This window comes from Gorilla gorilla, chromosome 2 (assembly GCF_029281585.2).
Source record: "Gorilla gorilla gorilla isolate KB3781 chromosome 2, NHGRI_mGorGor1-v2.1_pri, whole genome shotgun sequence".
NCBI lineage: Eukaryota > Metazoa > Chordata > Mammalia > Primates > Hominidae > Gorilla > Gorilla gorilla.
Window position 1 is genome coordinate 35,245,614 of NC_086017.1, and position 20,917 is coordinate 35,266,530.

The 20,917-nt window shown below is 40.3% G+C and overlaps 1 protein-coding gene across 3 annotated transcripts in view; it reads left to right on the forward strand.

The window, feature by feature from the left end:
• Positions 1–20,917, forward strand: part of RARB (retinoic acid receptor beta) — a 767,532-nt gene that overhangs the window by 592,541 nt on the left and 154,074 nt on the right. The window contains exon 1 of one of the 3 annotated variants that reach the window (XM_004033753.5): positions 5,231–6,148. The exons of the other annotated variants lie outside the window; for them this stretch is intronic. Within the exon in view, the coding sequence (XP_004033801.1) occupies positions 5,992–6,148 (157 nt within the window). The 5' untranslated portion in view covers positions 5,231–5,991. Of the gene's footprint in view, positions 1–5,230; positions 6,149–20,917 lie in introns of those variants that run through there. 3 annotated transcript variants of the gene reach the window in all.

Here is a 20,917-nt window from a genome sequence, read left to right on the forward strand (position 1 = left end):
GATATACAACTTGAAACTGAATTTAGCTTTTAAAAGGGAAGGAAAAGTAAAGTGTTAACAAAACCCAAATGTATATAGCTAGGTTTTATAAGGATACAGACAAGGCAATGTAGAATTCCGTGAAATTGTTAAATGTTGATTTAGAACAGAGGTGGACAAACTACAGCCCATGAGCAAAACCTAGTCCACTATCAGTTTTTGTAAATTAAGTTTTATTAAGTACATCCATGCCCATTAATTTATTATATAGTCTGTGGCTCCTTTATACTACAATGGCATAGTTGAGCAGTTGCAACAGAGACTGTATAGCCTGCAAAGCCTAAAATATTTCCAGTGGCCCCGTACAGAAAATGTTTGCTGACCCCTGTTTTAGAACAAAAAGTTAACGTATATTCACATAACTGCTTTGGAGTACAATTTTGTGCATCCATCAAATTTTAAGATGCTCATAATCCTTGTTCTGGTAACACCGCTACTAGAATTTTATCCAGCAGATGTATCGGTGCACATGCCCACAGGGCTTCTTTGCACTAACCTAATAGTACTAAAAAAGTAGAAACAACCTAAATGTCTTAACAGCTGGCCATTGGTTAAATGAAATACAATGCATTGATGTACAGAGATTCTAACTTATTTTTTAAATGAGGTAGTTCTATATGTATTATTTATTTTGAAGGGATGTTCAAAAAATATTGCTAAATTTAAAAGTGTTGCAGAGCAATATGTATCATAAGACCATACTGGTATAGTAGCAACAAACAGCACCCCCCCCCCCCCAAAATCCCAAAAAAATATACAGATATATGCCTAGCACCAATTAAGATGCCTGGCACATGGTAGGTATTCAACATTTAATGAATACATGTAGAGGACTTTTACTTTTCACTTTATATCTTTTGGACTAGACTTTGAATTTTTATGAGCATGTATTACTTAAATCTAGATTTATAGGGAGTGATGGAAACTGTGAAAATAAAATTTTAAAAAAGGAAAAGAAAGAGTAAAGATCTAGATTTAAAAAAGGAAATGTAAACAAGATGAAATAGCCAAAGATAGGTCTCCCCAAAACTAATGTTGAGACAATGCCACCAGCAGTGACAGTCAGCTAAGAGATGGTTCGCAGCTCACTGCTCAGTACCGAGGCATTCAGCAGGGGTTGTATTTAACTTTCAAGTTGGAACCAACCGAAACTGTTGGGCTTGAAGAGCTGTCTTTATGAGTCATCGACAGCAGAAAGCACAGAAGCACTAAAGAAAATAATTCAGAAATGTGGAAAGAGAAAAGTATGCCCTTGTCTTGGGAGAACAATATTTGTGTGTAACCAAGTAGGAAGACTTTGTGGAGGAAAGTCTGAAAAAGCAGAGAGCTGAAGAGAAAAGAGCCAAATGAAGGACACGGTGGCCAACACTCAAAGTAAAAAGACATTTTTGAAGAAGATGTGTTTCTAGGATTTCTAAGAAGTCGCTATACTCATGCCCAGAGCCACCTTGCAAGTTCATTTGGAAAGTGCATTGGTGTCTTTTGGTATAAGATCCACGAACATCAACAGTCCTGTTATGTGAGCAGGTGTTCATACTGAAGGGCCAGAAGCAAAGTTTCCATGTGTTATTACTGTTAGAACTTCCCCCGCTCCCCTCCAACACAAAAGCAGCTCTGCCTGCTAGTATGGAAGCCCTGGGAACAGCCTCATACTTGCCTCATGCTGCCAACATCTCTGCGTTGGCTTCCCTGCTGGAACACACAAGTCACTCAGTACTAGCCATTTATTCTTCTGGCTGAACTGTGGCAAGAGGGGATTAACAGGGAAAAAAATTAAAAAACAAACAAAAAGCCAAAACAACATGAAAGAGCTGGGCATGTCTTTAAAACAATCAGTGTCCACCTGCCCCAGCCCTGTGCCTGTGTCTGCCTGCACTTTGCATGTCTGCCCCTGTGGTGGGGGGGGGATATGTCTGCGCCTCTGAAAATCTTCTTATTTAGACATCATAAGGTATTAGCCCAATTTTGAACACAGCCGGCTGCAATACGGTGCACAGACACGACTGCTCTTTCTTCAGAAAACTCTCCAGTTCAAACATGTTTGCAGAGCATGATTCATGGTGTTTCTTTCTGGATTGTCCAGTGGGTAATTGCTGTACGAAAACCAGAGAAACAGATGTAGACCCTGAACCCTGGCTATAAATTTTTGTTTTATGATTATGGGTTTCAAATGTGCTGTGTCACACTGACAAATATACAGTTACTCTGAAACAAAATGGATTTTACTCTCAAAGTTTTGCTTTTTGTTTTTCACTTTTTGTTTGCTTGTTGGTTGGAAATACATTTATTAGATCATTGATCAAACACAAAGAAAATAGAGATGACACATATCAGAATGTTATTTTATGCCATAACAAGAAGATATTTGGGAAAGTTTCTTCCAACCCTGTGGCTAATGTTTAAAATGGGTGTCAGTAGTTTACATTTCATTATGGACAAATCGGTCTATTTTTCACTTTCTACCCTACTCATTAATCTTTATAGTACACGGATCTGTATTTAAAGAATTATGGCTTATTTATGTATCTTTCCTTCATTTTACTTAAAATGAAGAATTTGGAGACAGAATCAAGTTTTCAAGAAGTGTAAGCATTTACTGATGAAGAAATAATTAGCATGTGGCTAAATCATGGGTCTGTTTTATAAATTAATACTTGGATTAAGTAATAGCTCTAATTATTGCTATCAGCATAATTAATTCATGATGAGGAATGATTAATTGACTAGCGAATATTGTCATATTATAAGAAACCCATACTATTCCTTTCATGGGGATTTAAATACTGATTATTCATTTCAAGGCCCAAGTTCATTTCTCAGTTGAGAACTTCAAGGTAATTATATATTTTACATTTTCTTGCACAAAGAAAGAAAACATCGAGTCGCCCAACCTTTACCACACACAGAGAGAGACACACTAATGTTGTTATTTTTGTGCAGTGATACAGTATAGAGGTAAGAAGTTCGGAAGCAGTGGTCTCGCTCAATGAGGCTGATTCCATAGCTTAAGAAATGAGAATGAACAGAATTTTGAGGACACCCATCCCCATCTTCACTTCCCTGGGACCAGTGCATCTCTACTCTTTGAAAAGATGTTAAGCAAGAATGTGCAGCAGCCTCCCCTGGATAACAGATCCCTGTACACACATACCCGTCAGTGATGCCATGTTTCTCATCTATAACTTAAGTTTCTCCTGCTGTACTTTCAATATAGCTGTTTCCTCTTCTCTTGTCTAATAACTTTTCATCCACCTCCATTATCCGGTAAAAATGAACTCAGTTTCCAAGGAACTCTAAGGACCTTAAATAAGCATTTGGAGCCATAAGCCTCATGGACCAAGTAGAAATTGGCACATAATGTAGTGCTTTGTGTATCTTTACAACTACCTTAATGACAGTGTGTTAAACGTTTTGTAAATTCCTCTGTGTTCTCTTGCTTAAAATGTGTGTTTTCTTTGTAGTTAAAGGGTTTCTTATAATAAGTCTCTGTTACAAAATGATGGCCATATAAAAGAGAGAAGAGAGGGGCAAAAAATAACAAACACAGATTCAGCAAAAATCTCACCCCTTTATTGCCCTGAACTTTTCAATAGCAAGAACTGAGCTTGCTGGGCTGAAAATTGTTTTAATGTACCTTCATAAAAGGATCTTTGACTTGGTAAGTGTGTGCGATGCATACTTTTCATGTTACACCACAAGTGCCACTTAGCAACTCCACTAGACAGGGCAGTGTTTCAGCATGGGGTGGGGTGCCCCTTGACAGGCTTTTAAAAGGCCCGGATGCCAATGCACATTCCAACACTATCCACAAAAAGGAGACTGGAGCAGTGCTCTTCCCTGCATTGGGCAAGGAGACTGTCCCTCCCTGCCTAACCACTTGCCTGCCCTGTTTTGTGGGAGAATTACAAGTAAATGCTAGAGAGGCAGTGGAGAAAAAAGGGTGTTTTAATTCCTCTCCAGAGTTTCCTTTCTTTGATGTATGTTGCATCCTTTAAACAAGTTGTGCAAAATGGCTGCAGGGTAGATTGGCTCTCCCTTTTAAAGCTCTCCATCCGGCTGGGTTTATTTGTAAATACTGCATCTATCCTTCTTAGTGTTTTAGGACTGGCTGGAAAGACTCTTCTTCCTGTAGGTTGGGTCAGTGTGAGAGATCTAAAAAATCATTTTCCCTTAAAATTGCTGTATTTTAATAAAAGGATGGGGCAGGGGCTGGAATGAGAGAAAACTGGTCCTTCAAAATGTAAAACTGTCGTACTTAAACCAGTTTACAAAATATGCGTTTAATTATGTGGTGGGATGTGTGTAGGTGTATGATGAGAGAGGCAACCAACATGGCTATTTGGGGTGCAAGGATGTGGGAACAGGCAAGTAATTTTCACATTGGACTTTGATCCTAGGGAGCTGGGTTCTAGTCACAGCTCTGAGCTGTGTGACCTTGGGTAGGTCTCATCTCCCCGGGCTGTTGTTTCACTAGTTGAACAATATGAGGATGAGTCACAGCTAACATTTGTTCCATGATATTTACCCAGCACCATACAAGTGTTATTTCTGTCCTCCCAGTTAACACTGAGGTGGGTAGTATTATATGCCCATTTTACAGATGAGGAAACTGAAGCCTGAAGAAGTTAAATACTTATCCCAGAACACACAGCTGGTAAGTGGCAGACCTGGAATTGGAATCTAGTTCAGTTTGATTCCCCAATCCATGCTCTTGACCACTATACTGTTTTTTCAAGCCCAGATCTGAAATCATTTTCTGTGTGGCTGTGTGTTTGGGACAGGGGTAACTAATTCTTGACTACTCTATATATGCTGCACAGAACCTGGAGAGGATTTTTCAAAGTAAATGAATCTCGAAAGCTGGATTGCAGAGCAAACGAGTGCAGTCACTTCAGCCAGGGGCTTGCAAGAGGGAGAAAGAGAAAAAGACTGTGGAATGGAAAGTTTCCCAACCCAAGCCTTTCCCAAGGGGTAGCCGTTCTCTGTTCTACAGTTTAGGGCTTGCATGTGCTTTTTCTGGAGTGGAAAAATACATAAGTTATAAGGAATTTAACAGACAGAAAGGCGCACAGAGGAATTTAAAGTGTGGGCTGGGGGGCGAGGCGGTGGGCGGGAGGCGAGCGGGCGCGGGGGGAACACCGTTTTCCAAGCTAAGCCGCCGCAAATAAAAAGGCGTAAGGGGAGAGAAGTTGGTGCTCAACGTGAGCCAGGAGCAGCGTCCCGGCTCCTCCCCTGCTCATTTTAAAAGCACTTCTTGTATTGTTTTTAAGATGAGAAATAGGAAAGAAAACGCCGGCTTCTGCGCTCGCTGCCTGCCTCTCTGGCTGTCTGCTTTTGCAGGGCTGCTGGGAGTTTTTAAGCTCTGTGAGAATCCTGGGAGTTGGTGATGTCAGACTAGTTGGGTCATTTGAAGGTTAGCAGCCCGGGTAGGGTTCACCGAAAGTTCACTCGCATATATTAGGCAATTCAATCTTTCATTCTGTGTGACAGAAGTAGTAGGAAGTGAGCTGTTCAGAGGCAGGAGGGTCTATTCTTTGCCAAAGGGGGGACCAGAATTCCCCCATGCGAGCTGTTTGAGGACTGGGATGCCGAGAACGCGAGCGATCCGAGCAGGGTTTGTCTGGGCACCGTCGGGGTAGGATCCGGAACGCATTCGGAAGGCTTTTTGCAAGCATTTACTTGGAAGGAGAACTTGGGATCTTTCTGGGAACCCCCCGCCCCGGCTGGATTGGCCGAGCAAGCCTGGAAAATGGTAAATGATCATTTGGATCAATTACAGGCTTTTAGCTGGCTTGTCTGTCATAATTCATGATTCGGGGCTGGGAAAAAGACCAACAGCCTACGTGCCAAAAAAGGGGCAGAGTTTGATGGAGTTGGGTGGACTTTTCTATGCCATTTGCCTCCACACCTAGAGGATAAGCACTTTTGCAGACATTCAGTGCAGGGGAGATCATGTTTGACTGTATGGATGTTCTGTCAGTGAGTCCTGGGCAAATCCTGGATTTCTACACTGCGAGTCCGTCTTCCTGCATGCTCCAGGAGAAAGCTCTCAAAGCATGCTTCAGTGGATTGACCCAAACCGAATGGCAGCATCGGCACACTGCTCAATGTAGGTTTATTTTTTTCCCTTCTTCTACCAAGAAAAAAAAAAAATTGTCTCTCTTGCATGCAATAAAGACATTGGAAATAAACTGCATTGGTAGCAAGACAAAGGATTTAATGATTTAATGCTGAAGGGGTGTGATATGCTGGCATGCATATTGATTCCCTTTGCTGAAAATTTCCTGTTAGATGTTTTCTTCCCAAATAACCCCTCCCGCCCCCATGCTCCTCTCCTTACCAACCTTATAGTCTCTTGAAAACAGTTTTTAAAATATGCATAAAAATGTGGGGGGTGGGGAGTAGAGGGTGACCACGAGACTTTAAAACATTCTTCAAGTAGGGCAATTTGACACATTTTGCAGTTTTTACTAAAATGTATGCAGAGTGGAATTTAACTTTGCTGTTCTTTGGATTAGCTACTAGTTGTATAGGTCCCCCCACCCCTTGTGTATTCCAACAGTCCAAAGTAATTAAAATATGACATTTTCCTTGAAAGGAATTTAGTTTAATTAAAGTGGCTGCTGCTCCCGAAGTTCATAAACCACCAGTTCAAGCTGCCGCTTCCAATGTTTTCCTTGCTAAGGAAAGGCAATATTTCTTAGCATTGACCCTGCTGCCACCTTTCCGAGTCACTTTGTTGGTCTAAGAAGTTGCTGTTTTGCTAGAAAACTACTGGCAATGAACACCCCTTGGACTGAGCCATCCATTATTTCCATATCTTGCAATTCAGCCCGGAACGTGGACATCAGTTAAAGGAAAGGAAATATAAGTGGGGTAGCCCAATTTAAAAAAAAAATATTGACTATTTTGTTATCTGATGCTGACACAGTGCCGAGGTACGCATCTGGTCAACAGTAGCCTGGCTGCAGGCTTGAGAAATGATCAGGAGTCCCAGAAAATCCCACCTTCGGGTGGCTGTAGTGGGAGCCTGCAGGATGCTTCGCCGCCCTGACAGTGATTTAGATAAATGGCTCAGCTATCTATCAAAATGTTTTTAGTACTTTATTTGACAATTCATTGGAGCATTAGCCTGAAAATGACATTTTAAATCTTTGTTTTCAAAGAGGTCAAAGTTTAACTGGAAGAAATTGAGTTTTCCTAATAACATGGTGGCTTATCTAAAGAGAGAAGAAAAAGGGGAGAGGGGACAATGACAGGATTTAAATTGCCCTCTCTGAAACTTTTTCTTAAGAATAAAGACTTGCTTCTTGGGCCGGGAAATCAACAGGTTTGTAGCTGAAAAATCAATAACCATTTGATGCCAACAGCCTGGCTGTCTGACTTAACATTTTGTAGAGCCATAAGCAGGGCAAAAAGAATATCGTTTTCAGAAGGCGCCTTAATCTTCAGCTGCTCCCCAAATGCCTTTTCTTTTTTGGTGCCCATTTTATTTCTGGAGAACTCAAAGAAACTGGAGTGTTACAAAATAATTTTCTAATCCAAGAAGAGACCCTTCAGACCTGTCCTCTTTGTAGCAATTAAAACAGTATGAACAATTTCTGTTGGAATCCCAGGGAACTGGGGCTCTCTGAAACTTTTTCTTGTTAGAGAAAGTTGTAATGAAACATGTTTTTTAACAGAAGGAAAAAAAATGCTCAGGATCCTCGCCAAAAGTTATTAGACCTAATAGAGTTTTTACATGTAGACATTCTTCCTTTTGTAATTAACCCTCCAAACATGCCTATTAAGTTGTAAGAGTAGGGGGAAAAGCTTTGTTTGTTCTTGGACAAGTTAAACAAGGGATTTGCTTTATCTAGGGAGAGCGAGTGGTGAATGTGTCATTCGCCTAAAACTAGCCGATAAGCAAGAAGTGTTGATAACAGCAAAGTTTAGCTAATCAAAGAAACTTGCATTAGACAAAGTAAATAAAGGCATTTGACAAAGGGATTTCAGAAATTCCAGTGTCTTATTTTTGTAAGCAGGGCAATTAGTTCTTATTGTGGTCAGTTTCACAAGAGTTTGAATCCCACACCCCAACTTTAGGTTAAATGAATAAAATGTAAATATTGCTTGTGCCCTTGCAGAGTTGCTTTACCCTCATAAACCACTTTATGATGGTCAGTTGTTCCAACGATTTTTTTTTTTTTAGCATAAATAAAACTAAAACTTTTTTTTTTTTTTTTTAGAGATTCTAACAAATGTCTTGTGCCATGCAGTGTTTGGTTCAGGGTGGTACAGCTAGTTAGGGCTATTGAAATAAAAGTATATTAGGGCTACATTTGTGTAAGTAAGAACATAACCACAACCTTTTCCATTTTACTTAATGGCTGTTTTGACGAGAAGCAGATCTGTTTTTGCTTTTAACACAGAGGAAACAGTGGGCAAAGAAGAAAAAGTACTAAATTCCAACCAAAACTATTTTCTGCTTTGAGTTTTTTTTATGGTGTGTGTGTGTATGCATAGTAAATAAAGTAAGACCTTTGAACATGGAGCACACCATCACAAGCTCACTTTGAAAGGTGTTAAAATATTCCCTTTATTTTCTTTTTAATTTTAAAGGCAGAAAAATGATATGCCAGCCAGCTGCCATTTGTAGTAGTGTCTGTGAATTGCTTGTTATAAGCATTCAAAGTCAGGATTAGGGGACTACTAAGGGAATGTGGTCTAAATATTACGATTGACGACTGCCCCTGGAAGGTATAGGAGTCACTAAATTTCTGTTCAGATGTCTCCAGGATTATCTTGGTTTTAGGCGGCTCCAGATGTTTTCAACATTAATTGCTCAGTGGGTATAGGATAAATCTTAATATTTTGTGGTCTAAATATAGTTGCTTTGGTGAAATAACGAGTGTGACAACTTCTTGGCCTTTTTCCCTGTCTTTTCTCCCTACTCAACACATCAAAAGGAAAAAGAAAAAAATATTTTCTTTTTGAAATAGGACTTTGCCCATTAATGAGAAGAAATTATTTTTACAACAAACAGTAGTGATGTTTGATTAGGGAATGAGAAAAGGCCTCTTTTCAAAGCCCTGGGACCCAAATTTTAAGTATTAAACAGTATCTAAATCCTCTCCTAGTGAGATATAAATTGGGGTCAAAGTGGCAAAATCAAAGATACCCTCTGAAAGAAAGACTAAATAAAGACTGACAGCCACCGTATGAATTGAATGGGGTTTTGAATAAATATTTCAGTGAAAAGGCCCAATTGTTTTTCTAAAGTAGGACATAATTTTCTGCTTCTCGGACACATGACGGTGGTAACTAATACCATCAGAAAGAAGAGAAAAAGAGGGACTTTTCCTTAAATCGCAAAGAGAGTACAGGCAGGGTTGTGGGTTGTTCGAAAACAAGTGAAAGATTCACAAAGTTTTCCTTCCTTGTAGAAAAAAAGAAATCATATTGTGAATATTGGATAAATTGGTACATTTGACAAGGGAATGAGTATTGATGTGCAACTTAGAAAAGAAAAAGCACGCGTTTAAATTTTATTGCCAGAAAAGGATGGATTCAAAAAACTAAACAGTAGAAAGGTAGACATCTGTTTGCCTAAACTTAAGCTATGGAATTGATTTGGAAGCTCTAGTTAGAATTTGATTTGCCAGCCAATAATGTAAAGCCCTTGCATTGAATCAGGTCTTTTTTCCTTAATAGATAAATGACCAGAATGGCTATTTCTGATAGGCTAGCTGACCTGAATCAGAAGTTTCCTTCTCATTTCTAGAAGCCTGGCGCTGATATATACAACCGAGGGTATTGTTATGCACTTTTCTCTAAAGCATAAGAATAAAAAAAAGTTCTTCTGGATATCAGATGCTTATAATTTACCTTCAACATATGTTAAGCCCTGAGGTGGCTGAAAAAGAAAGAAAACCTGTTTTCTCCTTTACACATTCCACAAATATCATTAAACTCTATCTGAGAAGGGAAATACATGATAAATAACAAAGATTATAAATTCTACTCTCAAGGAATTTATAATTTTTTAAATCAATAATTTAGAAAAAGCTGAGAATTTTAAGTTACTCTTTGGGCAGAAGATGGAGATGTAAAAACCAAGATGCAAAATACAAAACTCTGTTCAGGTCGCACAGGATTTTAACAATAAATGCAATGTTCATTTTAGAACATCTTAGAATCTTCTATACAGTTTGAGTTATGTGTAAGTGCCATAAATTTATCCTTAAATGACATTTTTATACTTTAAATGTTCTAATATAAATTCAGTTAACTATCAATTAAATAGATTATTTCAGAAATGGGAGTTTTTGATGAAGGTTAATCAGAAAAATCTTGGCTGAAAACCTTTCCAAAGATATTAATGTAGATAGAATCTTGCCTTTCAAATTACAGGGTAGTTATGACAATCATATATCTCTGATTTTCTAGAATAACCCACTTTCAAATATCCTGCACAGTTCCCACATAAATCATTGAAATATGCCAGATATTTAATATTACAACATCTCCTAGGCTGCCCCTTGAACCCAGGAGTGGCACAGAAAGTCTTTGTTTGGATTCTGTAGTCAATATAAGTAGAGCTCTCACAGCTTAATTTTTTCATTATGTCTGAAGATCGCCTTGTGTTTCTGGGTCATTCTTATGAACATGAATTCCTTTCGTAGCAAACTATAGATCTGTGAATAGAAGGCATTCCTTGCAAAATGGACTGGGCTGTGATTCTCACTCTAGCACCTGTGTGTGCGTGGACAGGGTGGGGAGGAGGGAGTAGAATTAAATTAAATTGTTATGGACAAATCTGTATCAGCACTTGCCAGCTTCCTCTTAAAAAGTTGGAGCTGGGGTGATGGAGGGAGAAGAGTAGAGTTAACTCAGGTTTCAGATTTATCAGTATCCTGCTTGTAAGTGGCTTGGTCTAAGTACCTCTTGTTAAATAGGAGATGAGATAACCTGCCCCATCTGTAAGATCTAATAACACAACCTCATCAGTCAATATGTTGCCCTGAATTCTCCTTTTTTCATTCCCAGCTTCCTTACCCCATCATTAAAAAGCATGATCTCTGTCCCATCCCACTCCCCAAACCCCTTTAAATGAATGAAAAATAAAGTTGCAAAACTTCTCTCTACCTAGGAAGCAGGAGAGCCTAAGTCTACTGGCATTTTGTCTTGAGCTTTCAGAGCTTCTTAGATGGGAATTCAAACAGGCAATGGAACTGCTGACTTGCTCTTTCTCTGGCCCTGTAGGGTGGGGGAGCTACAAGGGGACCATTTAGTAAGATAAGACTCTCTGCCCCCTGCGCGATAAGGCGAGGATAACAGGAACTGACGTCAGCAAGGCGACTCAACCTGGCCAAGCATTTCCTCTAGTCAGGGCTCAGGGATTCCAGGAGTCTCTAGGCTTCCCCCAGCAGCTGAAGAACTGAACCAGCTCAGGGGAGGGAGAAAGAAGAAAGCTGATTTTTACAGGGGTGACAGTGGGTGGTGATGTCCCTGATTTCCAAAAGCAGATTTCTTTGAAGAGAACAAAGAAAAACAAAGTCGTTTAATAAAAGTGGATTCTGAGATTATAATTGTCATTTTACATTGTCATAGAATAGATATTTGTTTTCCAGCTGTCAACAATTCACTGCTGATGTCTCATTAGACAGTCTGTCCAGCAATCACCAAACATCATCCACTCACAAACCTCGCCAACTCTCCATATAGAACAAAACGTGAGGGAATTCACGTTGTCAGAGTTAATCCTTGGTACTCCTATTTTTTTTTTTTTTTTTTTTTTTTTTTTGAGACGGAGTGTCGCCCTGTTGCCCAGGCTGGAGTGCAGTGGTGTGATCTCAGCTCACTGCAACCTCCGCCTCCCGGATTCAAGTGATTCTCCTGCCTCAGCCTCCTGAGAAGCTGGGACTACAGGCGTGCGCCACCACACCTGGCTAATTTTTGTATTTTTAGTAGAGATGGGGTTTCACTGTGTTGGCCAGGATGGTCTCGATCTCCTGACCTCGTGATCTGCCCACCTCGGCCTCCCAAAGTGCTGGGATTACAGGCGTGAGCCACCGAGCCCGGCCTTGTATTTACTTTTGAAAGTACAAAGTTCCCATCCCCATCTGCATCAGACGACAACATTGCTAAAGCCATTTCATTTGCTACCAGCCCTGAAACCACTTAGCAGTTTTCCTCCCCTTTTTCCTTCTTCCCTTTCTCTTAAACCCAGATTTATTTTCATTTTATTTTATTCTTTGCCTTCCAAAGTATCTGATTTGAGATTTGGAGGAGGAGAAAATTCAAACAAAAGGATTTTATTTCTTAAAATTCACAGATTCTCCTCAGTCCACTGCTGTCTTAAAGATAGCTTCTTATTTTTTAAGTTTCAGTATTTGACAAAGAATCACTATCCTAATTTGACCCATATTTAGTGGAATGTTTGCTATGTTGTTGTTGATAAATTACTATTCATCAGAGAATAAAATTTCGTCAAGTCAAAAAAATAGCTAAATTCAAAATAATCTGCAGGTAAAAGAACAAATAAGATGAGTGCATCAGTTAACTAGGGAGAGAAGATCTGGATCACATCCCAATTTTTTTCCCATTTCCAGAGCAAATGCAGACCTCATGTAATAAATTTGTCTTCTCAAAAATATTAAAGCTTTCAACGGCTACAGTACCTTTGTCATGTCATCAAAGTCCATAATTATAAAAAGGCCGATGATCTGAAGGCCATTTCAGCTTCAAAAGATTTTTTTTAGGGGCTGGTCTATTGGAAAGCTTGGGGGTTTAATTAACTAAAATGGAAATGGAGGCAGCGAAATTCAGTTCCTGATGTTTTAATTTAGCTCAGTACTGCCATGTGTTATTGAAGAGAATTCTTAAAGGCAAACATAATTATTTCATTATGGTCCTCAGAATGCTTTCATTGGCTTTAATGACAAGAAGCTGTATAAAAAGGCATATATTTTAATTAGTCCTTTTTATATTTACATCAGATAAACAACAAATAATTGATGAAAAACAAGTCTTTGGAATGGATGATTTCACATAGTGCACTGGTTACAGTTTAATGATGAAACATTTCTCTGTTGCTTTGCATTTTAATTATATATACATTATATTACAGTAGTCATGCCATGGAGCTACTAAAGTACCGTTGTTACCATTTTATTACAAAAAAAATCACGATTAATGCCTAGAAATTGAAAGCTGAAAAATGTAGCTAGACACATCTCCAAGGAAGTAAATTACCGGTTCCATTAATTTTACTACATTTGTTAGTACTCATTTTGATCACTTTTATCTTTTATGCTTCATCTTTTTGGATTAAGATCATCAGGGGTTTCATATGCTTTTTTATGGCCACATCTTCTCCTGAACACCTTTCTTTCGCTCTTGCTGCCTGTTTTGAGGATTTGCATGTGAAAGTGCCTTGCCAAATGTGCACTGGAAATTCAGAGAGCTTTTTTTCCATGCTATCGGCTTGCTTTACCTTTGATTTTATATGAAAACCCATTTCACGTGATTCATCCGTTTTGGTGTACAGAACACTAATTGTTATTATTGATTTTAAATTCCGTGACCATTACAAGTAACCCAGATGACTGGCAGATAAAGGGTAATAATCCATGGAGTTCTGGAACTGTTTCATGTTTGTCTGGAGTACTTTATGTGATCAATATTAACTGCCCCATTGAAACTAACTGCTGTATCAAATAACAGTCAATCAAATGAATGTGCTTAGAGATTATTTATTGAAAGCTTTAATTGTTCACTGGGGCCTTCCTTATCAGAGGAAAAAATAAAAACTAGAGGTAGGATGAACAGGTTTGGATTTGCAGGGAAAGTTGGGGGATGCAGATGAACAAGACATCTCTCTACTTCTCAGGCAGGAGTTTCCAGAAACCCATGTTGGGCTTATAGTTCAGGCAGAAGTTGTGAATACTCTTCCAGAGCTTATCCTATCACCTGTACCTCAAAGGCTTTCTAGAGAAGGGGGTATAATAATTTTCTTGCACTCAGCAGAAGCTGTGAAAAGTTCTCCCTTTCCAAGAGTTTTACTGCTGCTTCTCCCTGATCCTCTCAGAATTACCCTTCCATGCATCTCTCCACCTCTGCTTCCCCATCATGGCCTGATGGTCCAAGATAATGCAAGTAGCCTGCCTTGACACAGGATCAGTTTCTACAGCTATGAAATGGGAATAATAGTGTCTACATTGCAGGATCTGTAGAAGGATTAGAGATCATGTAAATTAAGATTCTATTCTTGTCTTGAAAACATATGGAAGTCACCAGGTAGGCCTTCTGCCCTGATTTTGGCATGACACCTGTGGCTTACGTGCCTTTGTTAAAAGCAAACTTTTTTTTTTTTTTTTTTTTGGTCATATCTAAATTAGGTATCTCTTTTCTTTGGTGAAATGATCCCTCGGTCTATAGCTCATAACCTAGGTGGCAGTCCTTTCTGTTTGTCAGGTAGCACTGTGCCCTGATTCAGGGGCTTCCATTTACCAGATCCCCAGATTTCTTGCAAATGATTGACTTTTACAAGTGAGCATTGTCACCTTCAAAGTTGTCACAATACACTTAGCCCAAAGATGCTGTCGTGGCACAGTACATTTTTATTGTTCATTGATGGATTAGTTTTTGCAATGTGCCATTCAGCAAATGGCTCTTGGGTGTCTGCCATGTGCCAGGCTCCTTGATATGATCTGTGGGGGACACCAAGATGAATCAGACACTGTCCCTTCTCCCTCTGAACTCATGATATAATGGGAAGAACTTGTGACACAAGTCGTTGTCACACAACCCCCTTATAACAAACCCAAAAATCTCCCCATGTCTTTGAACCTAAGATTGATAATGGAAAGAACTAAGAACTGCCAAGAACCACAGCTGGTTTATATGGTGGGTGATCAAGTGGATTATACATTTTTGTCACAGTAGAGCGGGCGTGAAGTTTTTCTGTGTGCAGGCCTCATAGATCATCTCTAAAAGTAGTTCACAAAGGAGTTCTAAACCTATCTTACACAGTGGAATAAGTGCACACCTTCCAAACTAGCTTCTTGAAGACTTTCATGTGGATGTTTCTGGAGCATGTTAAGTAATCATGTTCCTTGGGGATGGGTTTGATTCTATTGGATTTTTAAAAATCACTTATTTCTGTATGATTTCTGTGACTTATTCTTGTGTAACAAACCATCCCAAAACTTCCTGGTCTAACAATTTATTATGACATTATTCTGTGGATGGGCTGGGCTCCGCTGGGCAGACCCTCTGCTCTGCATGCTGTCAGCTGGGGCTGAATCATCCAGGGCTAAATTGGGCTGGAAATCCAAAAAGTCTCACTCTCATGGCTGGTGGTGGATGTTGGTTGTCGGTGAGAGCTCTAGGGGATCTGCATGTGACTTGTGCATGTCACAGCATGGCAGCAGTATTCCGAGAGAGAGTGTTTCGAGAGTGAACCTTCCAGGAAGGAGGCAGCAGAGGCTCCCAGTCCTCTTAAAACCTAGACCCAGAGAGTGGTATACAGTCACTTTCACTATATTCTACTGGTGAAGCAGACACAGGGCCAGCCCAGATTCAATAACTACCTTTCAGTTTGGGAGAGAAAGGCAAAGAATGTCCACTGTAACAATCGTAGCATATATGCGCTATAACAAGAAAGAAAGTATTGTCTTCTGAAAATGATTAAATTGAAGAACAATTGTGGGGCTTTTAGTTTTTTGGTTGGTTCCATATTTAATGAAATGCTACTCTAATGACAACATACATCATTTTCAGTTAATCCTCACAACCCTATAAGTGAGATATCATCTTCATTTTACAGATGAGGAAATGGAGGCTCAGGGAAGGTGAATAACACGGATCGTAAGGGGCAGAGTGTGGTTTCAAGTCCCATGAAAGGCTTTTCTCTAGGCTCCATGTGCTGTTACTCACTTGGGGGTCCTCAGCTTCAGGAGTTGTCATCCTGTCAGCTGAGTGAAGAATTCCTGAAAAATGTTTCATGCCCTAATAATCCCATGAATAAAACACCATCGAGTGTTTTGGTTAAGGGGAAAGGTAGGAAAAAGAGAGGTAAAGAACTGTAACTCGCATAGCTTCCTCTGATTACATTATTTTCTCTACTATAAACCAGTCTTTTACATTGTGGAGGAAACTCTGCCCAAACTATGAGGCTGTTTTACTCTTTTGCCCTTTTGTTTTTACATCCTGTTTGCTGTTGAAGTCTACGCTGGCCTAGTCACTGCTGTAGCTCAGGGGGTTCAGACCAGGATTAGTCTGGTATTTACTGAAGAGTCACAAGAAGATGAGAGATGGGAAACTGGGCTTTTCATGTTACTCTAGTTTACTGATAACCCTTATCTAAAGATGGGTGCTAAGTGTTTGTGCTAGAGGGTGTCCCTTCATTAAGTGGAGCTATTTTCCATTACCAAAAGCAAAAAAGTAAAAGACAAAGAGGAAGAAAGAAAACTTTCTGATAGTAAAGTCGAATTAATGTTTATTTGCTACGTATTTTAAGTATCTATTGGGTGCAGAGGATCCCAAACCTAAGTTAACCATTACCATTTAGTGAAACTTACATGAATCATAGTGCATCTAATTGGCCTCTCAGATAATGCTCTCATTTCAGTGACTTCAAATATGTCTTATTTTTATGTTGCCCAGGCTGGTCTTAAACTCCTGGGCTCAAGCAATCTGCTTGCCTTGGCGTGTCAAAGTGCTGGAATTACAGGTGTGAGCCACTGTGCCCCGCTCAAATATGTCTTAAATGAAATGTATTCTGTATTTTGAATTTTCATATGCCGTATTCTACCTGTTTCTTTTGTTTGAAATCTAATTGTTGCTGAATTATATATTTTGAGGAAATAGAGACAGGTGGACAAATTGAAGTGACTTGCTAGAAGTCGTGTAGTGGGTTCTAAGTGGAAGCAGATCTAAATCTGTAAGACGCTAACATGTGATGCAGTGAAGTACAGCATGGTACCCTGCAGTGTGATACAGTGAGGTTGGGTAGACATTCTTCGTGCACTGTACCTGCTGTGGAAGCTTGAGCTCCAGGTTTTTGTTTTTTTTTTTTTCTAATCTTTAAAATGAATCCATAACACCTACCTTGAAAGCTTAAGATCAGTCTTAAAGCCTTAAATAAGACAATGTATTTGACACATGATGCTCAGTAAATAGATTGTTTTTACATATGTACATAGTTGTCAATAAGAAACTTGTTTTAGGTTTGCATGGCGACTCATACCAGAAATTCTAGCACTTTAGGAGGCCCGAGGCAGGCAGATCCCTTGAGCCTAGGCACTTGAGACCAGCCTAGGCAACACGGCAGAACCCTGTCTCTACAAAAAGAATTATGTGGCTGTGGTGGCAAGCACCTGTAGTCCTAGCTACTCGGGAGGCTGGGGTGGGAGGATAATCGGAGCCTGGGAATGTTGAGGCTGCAGTGAGCCGGGATTGCACCACTGCATTCCAGCCTAGGCAACAGAGGGAGATCCTGTCTAAAAAATAAAAAAAAAGAAAGAAATTTATTTAAAAAAAAATCCAGGCCAGGCGTGGTGGCTCACACCTGTAATCCCAGCACTTTGGGAGGCCGAGGCAGGTGGATCACAAGGTCAGGAATTCGAGACCAGACTGGTCAACGTGGTGAAACCCCGTCTCTACTAAAAATACAACAATTAGCTGGGTGTGGTGGTGCCCACGCCTGTAGTCCCAGCTGCTCAGGAGGCTGAGGCCGGAGAATCGCTTGAACCGGGGAGGCGGAGGTTGCAGTGAGCCGAGATCGCGCCACTGCACTCCAGTCTGGGTGACAGAGTAAGACACCGTCCCCCCCAAAAATAAAAAATTTTAAAAAATCCAAATGCTAGCATTGTCCAGAAAAATTTAACAGATTTATTTATAATTATTATAAAGTTGAACTACTGAACCTTGTTCACTGAAACATTTTGATTTGCATTAATGCTTTACATCCCCACATTTATATTAAAAATTCACACGCAAATGTAGATGGAAAAACTGCCAGTACCTAATTTCTGTCCTCTGTTTTTCCACTTGCAATCATATACCTAGGTACCTTTTGACTGAATTGGAAAAAAAATACCTAATATTCAGAACTACCAATAACAGGAAGAAGAAATTTTTGGGGGGGAGGGGGGTGGGAATGAAATGTTTCCCATCATAGTGGACTCCTAAGCACGTTCTCTACGTATGCAGCGTGCTGATGTCTTCTGGCATAATTGTTAAACGTTTGATATGGATAACACACAGGTTAGTGCCCTCAAAAAGGCCAACCAGATAGGCCTCACTTGGCTCCTGCAAAGCACCAGTAGCTGCGCTCTGGAAGCTCAGATCTGTTTTAAAGTCCTGAGCAGTTTCTTGCACCAGATATTGGAAGGGAAGTTTGCGAATCAGTTCATTGGACTTCGTATAAAGCCTAATTTCACGGAGTCCCCCAGTCCCAGGCCTGTAACAATGAGGTTTCTCCACCCCGCCAGTAGAGGGCGCACTCTCGTGAATGGCTTTTGTGGCCAGTTTCTTCCCGGGTGCTTTTCCACGGGTTGGATTTTCGAGTAGTGTGCTTTGTAGGAACCGTGGTATGGACACCTCCTTACTTTCCCCCTTCTCCTTCGCCCAGAGCTCGGCGAACTAGAGGTGGCGCTGGCGTCAGAGAGCCCCAACTGCAAATCCAATTCCCCGATATTTTATGAATTTTTTTTAATGCAGAAAGGTTACAACAGCTTTACTGCAAACACCTGGATACTTACTGCCATAGCTACCATTAAAATTACCAGGTTTCTTTTCTGTGTTCTCACCCTTTTCTCCTTTTGCATATGTTTGTTTTGTTTTGTTGACTGGGTCTCCTCACTAAACTGAGAGTCTTTGAGGTCAGGTATTGTGCTTTTTACCTCTGTTTTCCCAGTGCTAATATAGTACTTGGTCTATGATCCTCAGTAAACTATGGTTGAACCCACATGTATGTTCTAATAAACAACCCTTTAATATACTCGACATCAGTGCCCTTCAATAGAACTTCCTACAATGAAGTTTCCAATGATGGAAAGGATCTATTATTCTACATCGTCTATTATCATAGTCGCTAGCCATTTATGGCTGTTGGAATTTGAAATGTGGTTAATACAGCTGAGGAAGTGACCTTTTAATTTTATTTGTATTTATTTATTTATTTATTTATTTTTGAGACGGAGTCTCACTCTGTTGCCTAGGCTGGAGTGCATTGGTGCTATCTCAGCTCACTGCAACCTCCGCCTCCCGGGTTCAAGCCATTCTCCTGCTTCAGCCTCCTGAGTAGCTGGGATTACAGGCGCGCGCTACCACGCCCAGCTAATTTTTGTGTTTTTAGTAGAGACGGGGTTTCATCATGCTGGTCAGGCTGGTCTTGAACTCCTGACCTCATGATCCACCCGCCTCGATCTCCCATAGTGCTGGGATTACAGGCGTGAGCCACCACACCTGGCCAATTTTATTTTATTTTAATTAATTTAACTTTCAATAGCCACACATGGCTAGTGGCTACTGTATTAAACAACTCACTTCTACATACTTCAGCTATTATTATTCTTTCAATATTTGTTCATTCTCTTTATTTCCTTTTTCCCTTCAGCCTTTACTCTTCTCTCCTATGGCTATTAACAAGCTCTAATTATCCCTTTATGTAGCAGGTAAACAGACTGCAGGAAAATGTAAACAGAATGCTGTAGGGTGGTGATTTCAGTCATTGTTTAACTCCTTTTCCTTCTGGGTGGAACTATTTTTCCTGGGGCCTGGCAAGTATTTAGCACTTGTTTTGCTAACATTTAGTTTGCACAGCTAAAGCAAGATTTTTGCAGAATCTCAGTGGGCGGGAATTACATTCCCTGTAGCAATCAAATCATGGAGACATACGATGTCTATTCCCGTGCTCCACACCTGCTTGGTTTTGAGATGGGCAGAGTATCTTCCAACATTTTCAAGCTTTCAACTCAGCTTGAACATTTCAACAAACTTCAGGGAGGCAGAGAGGAACTGGCCATATTCTATGGAAGCCTCAGTTTGCCTTCTGGGAAATACCATGAGCTCTCCCCCGGGTGCCTCCTCCTGCTTACGCGTGTCCTCTGCTCATAACCCAGAGTGCGGCACACAGTAGGTGCTCAGAAATATGCTGAGTGTAGTTCAGTGAAAATGAAATTGAGAACATCTCAAGTGAGCTAATATTTTTTGGTTATTCAAAACACCTCTAGTAAACTTGATGGGGGCTGTCAAAAACTTGGGAGGTTCAGTTTGGCTGGGATGGCAAGGTAAGTAAGCCCTTATAAGTGCATTTGCTGGCAAACTGGCCTGAAAACATGAGAGTGGAATATTTCCCTGGGCTTCTGGCACTTACTTTGATGTCACAGAAATAGATTTTCTGATGGTACTTCCTGTTAACCAGGACATTATTGCTCCCTCTTGTCCCCCCCACCACCCCTTTTTTTTTGGCCTATCCCTGGAAATGGTGTGAAGAAAGTAAATAAAAAATAAAGCTAAAGCGCGCCTGTAATCTCAGCTACTCAGGAGGCTGAGGCAGGAGAATCGCTTAAAACCCGGGAGGTGGAGGTTGCAGTGAGCCAAGATTGCACCATCGTTCTCTAGCCTGGGCGACAGACAGACAGTCCATCTAAAATATATTTTTTAAAAAATGATAAAGCTAAAGGACCGGGTGCGGTGGCTCATGCCTGTAATCCCAGCACTTTGGGAGTCTAAGGTGGGCAGATCACCTGAGCTCAGGAGTTTGAGACCAGCCTGACTAACATGGTGAAACCCTATCTCTACTAAAATACAAAAATTAGCTGGGCGTGGTGATGGGTGCCTGTAATCCCAGCTACTCGGGAGGCTGAGACAGGAGAACCACTTGAAC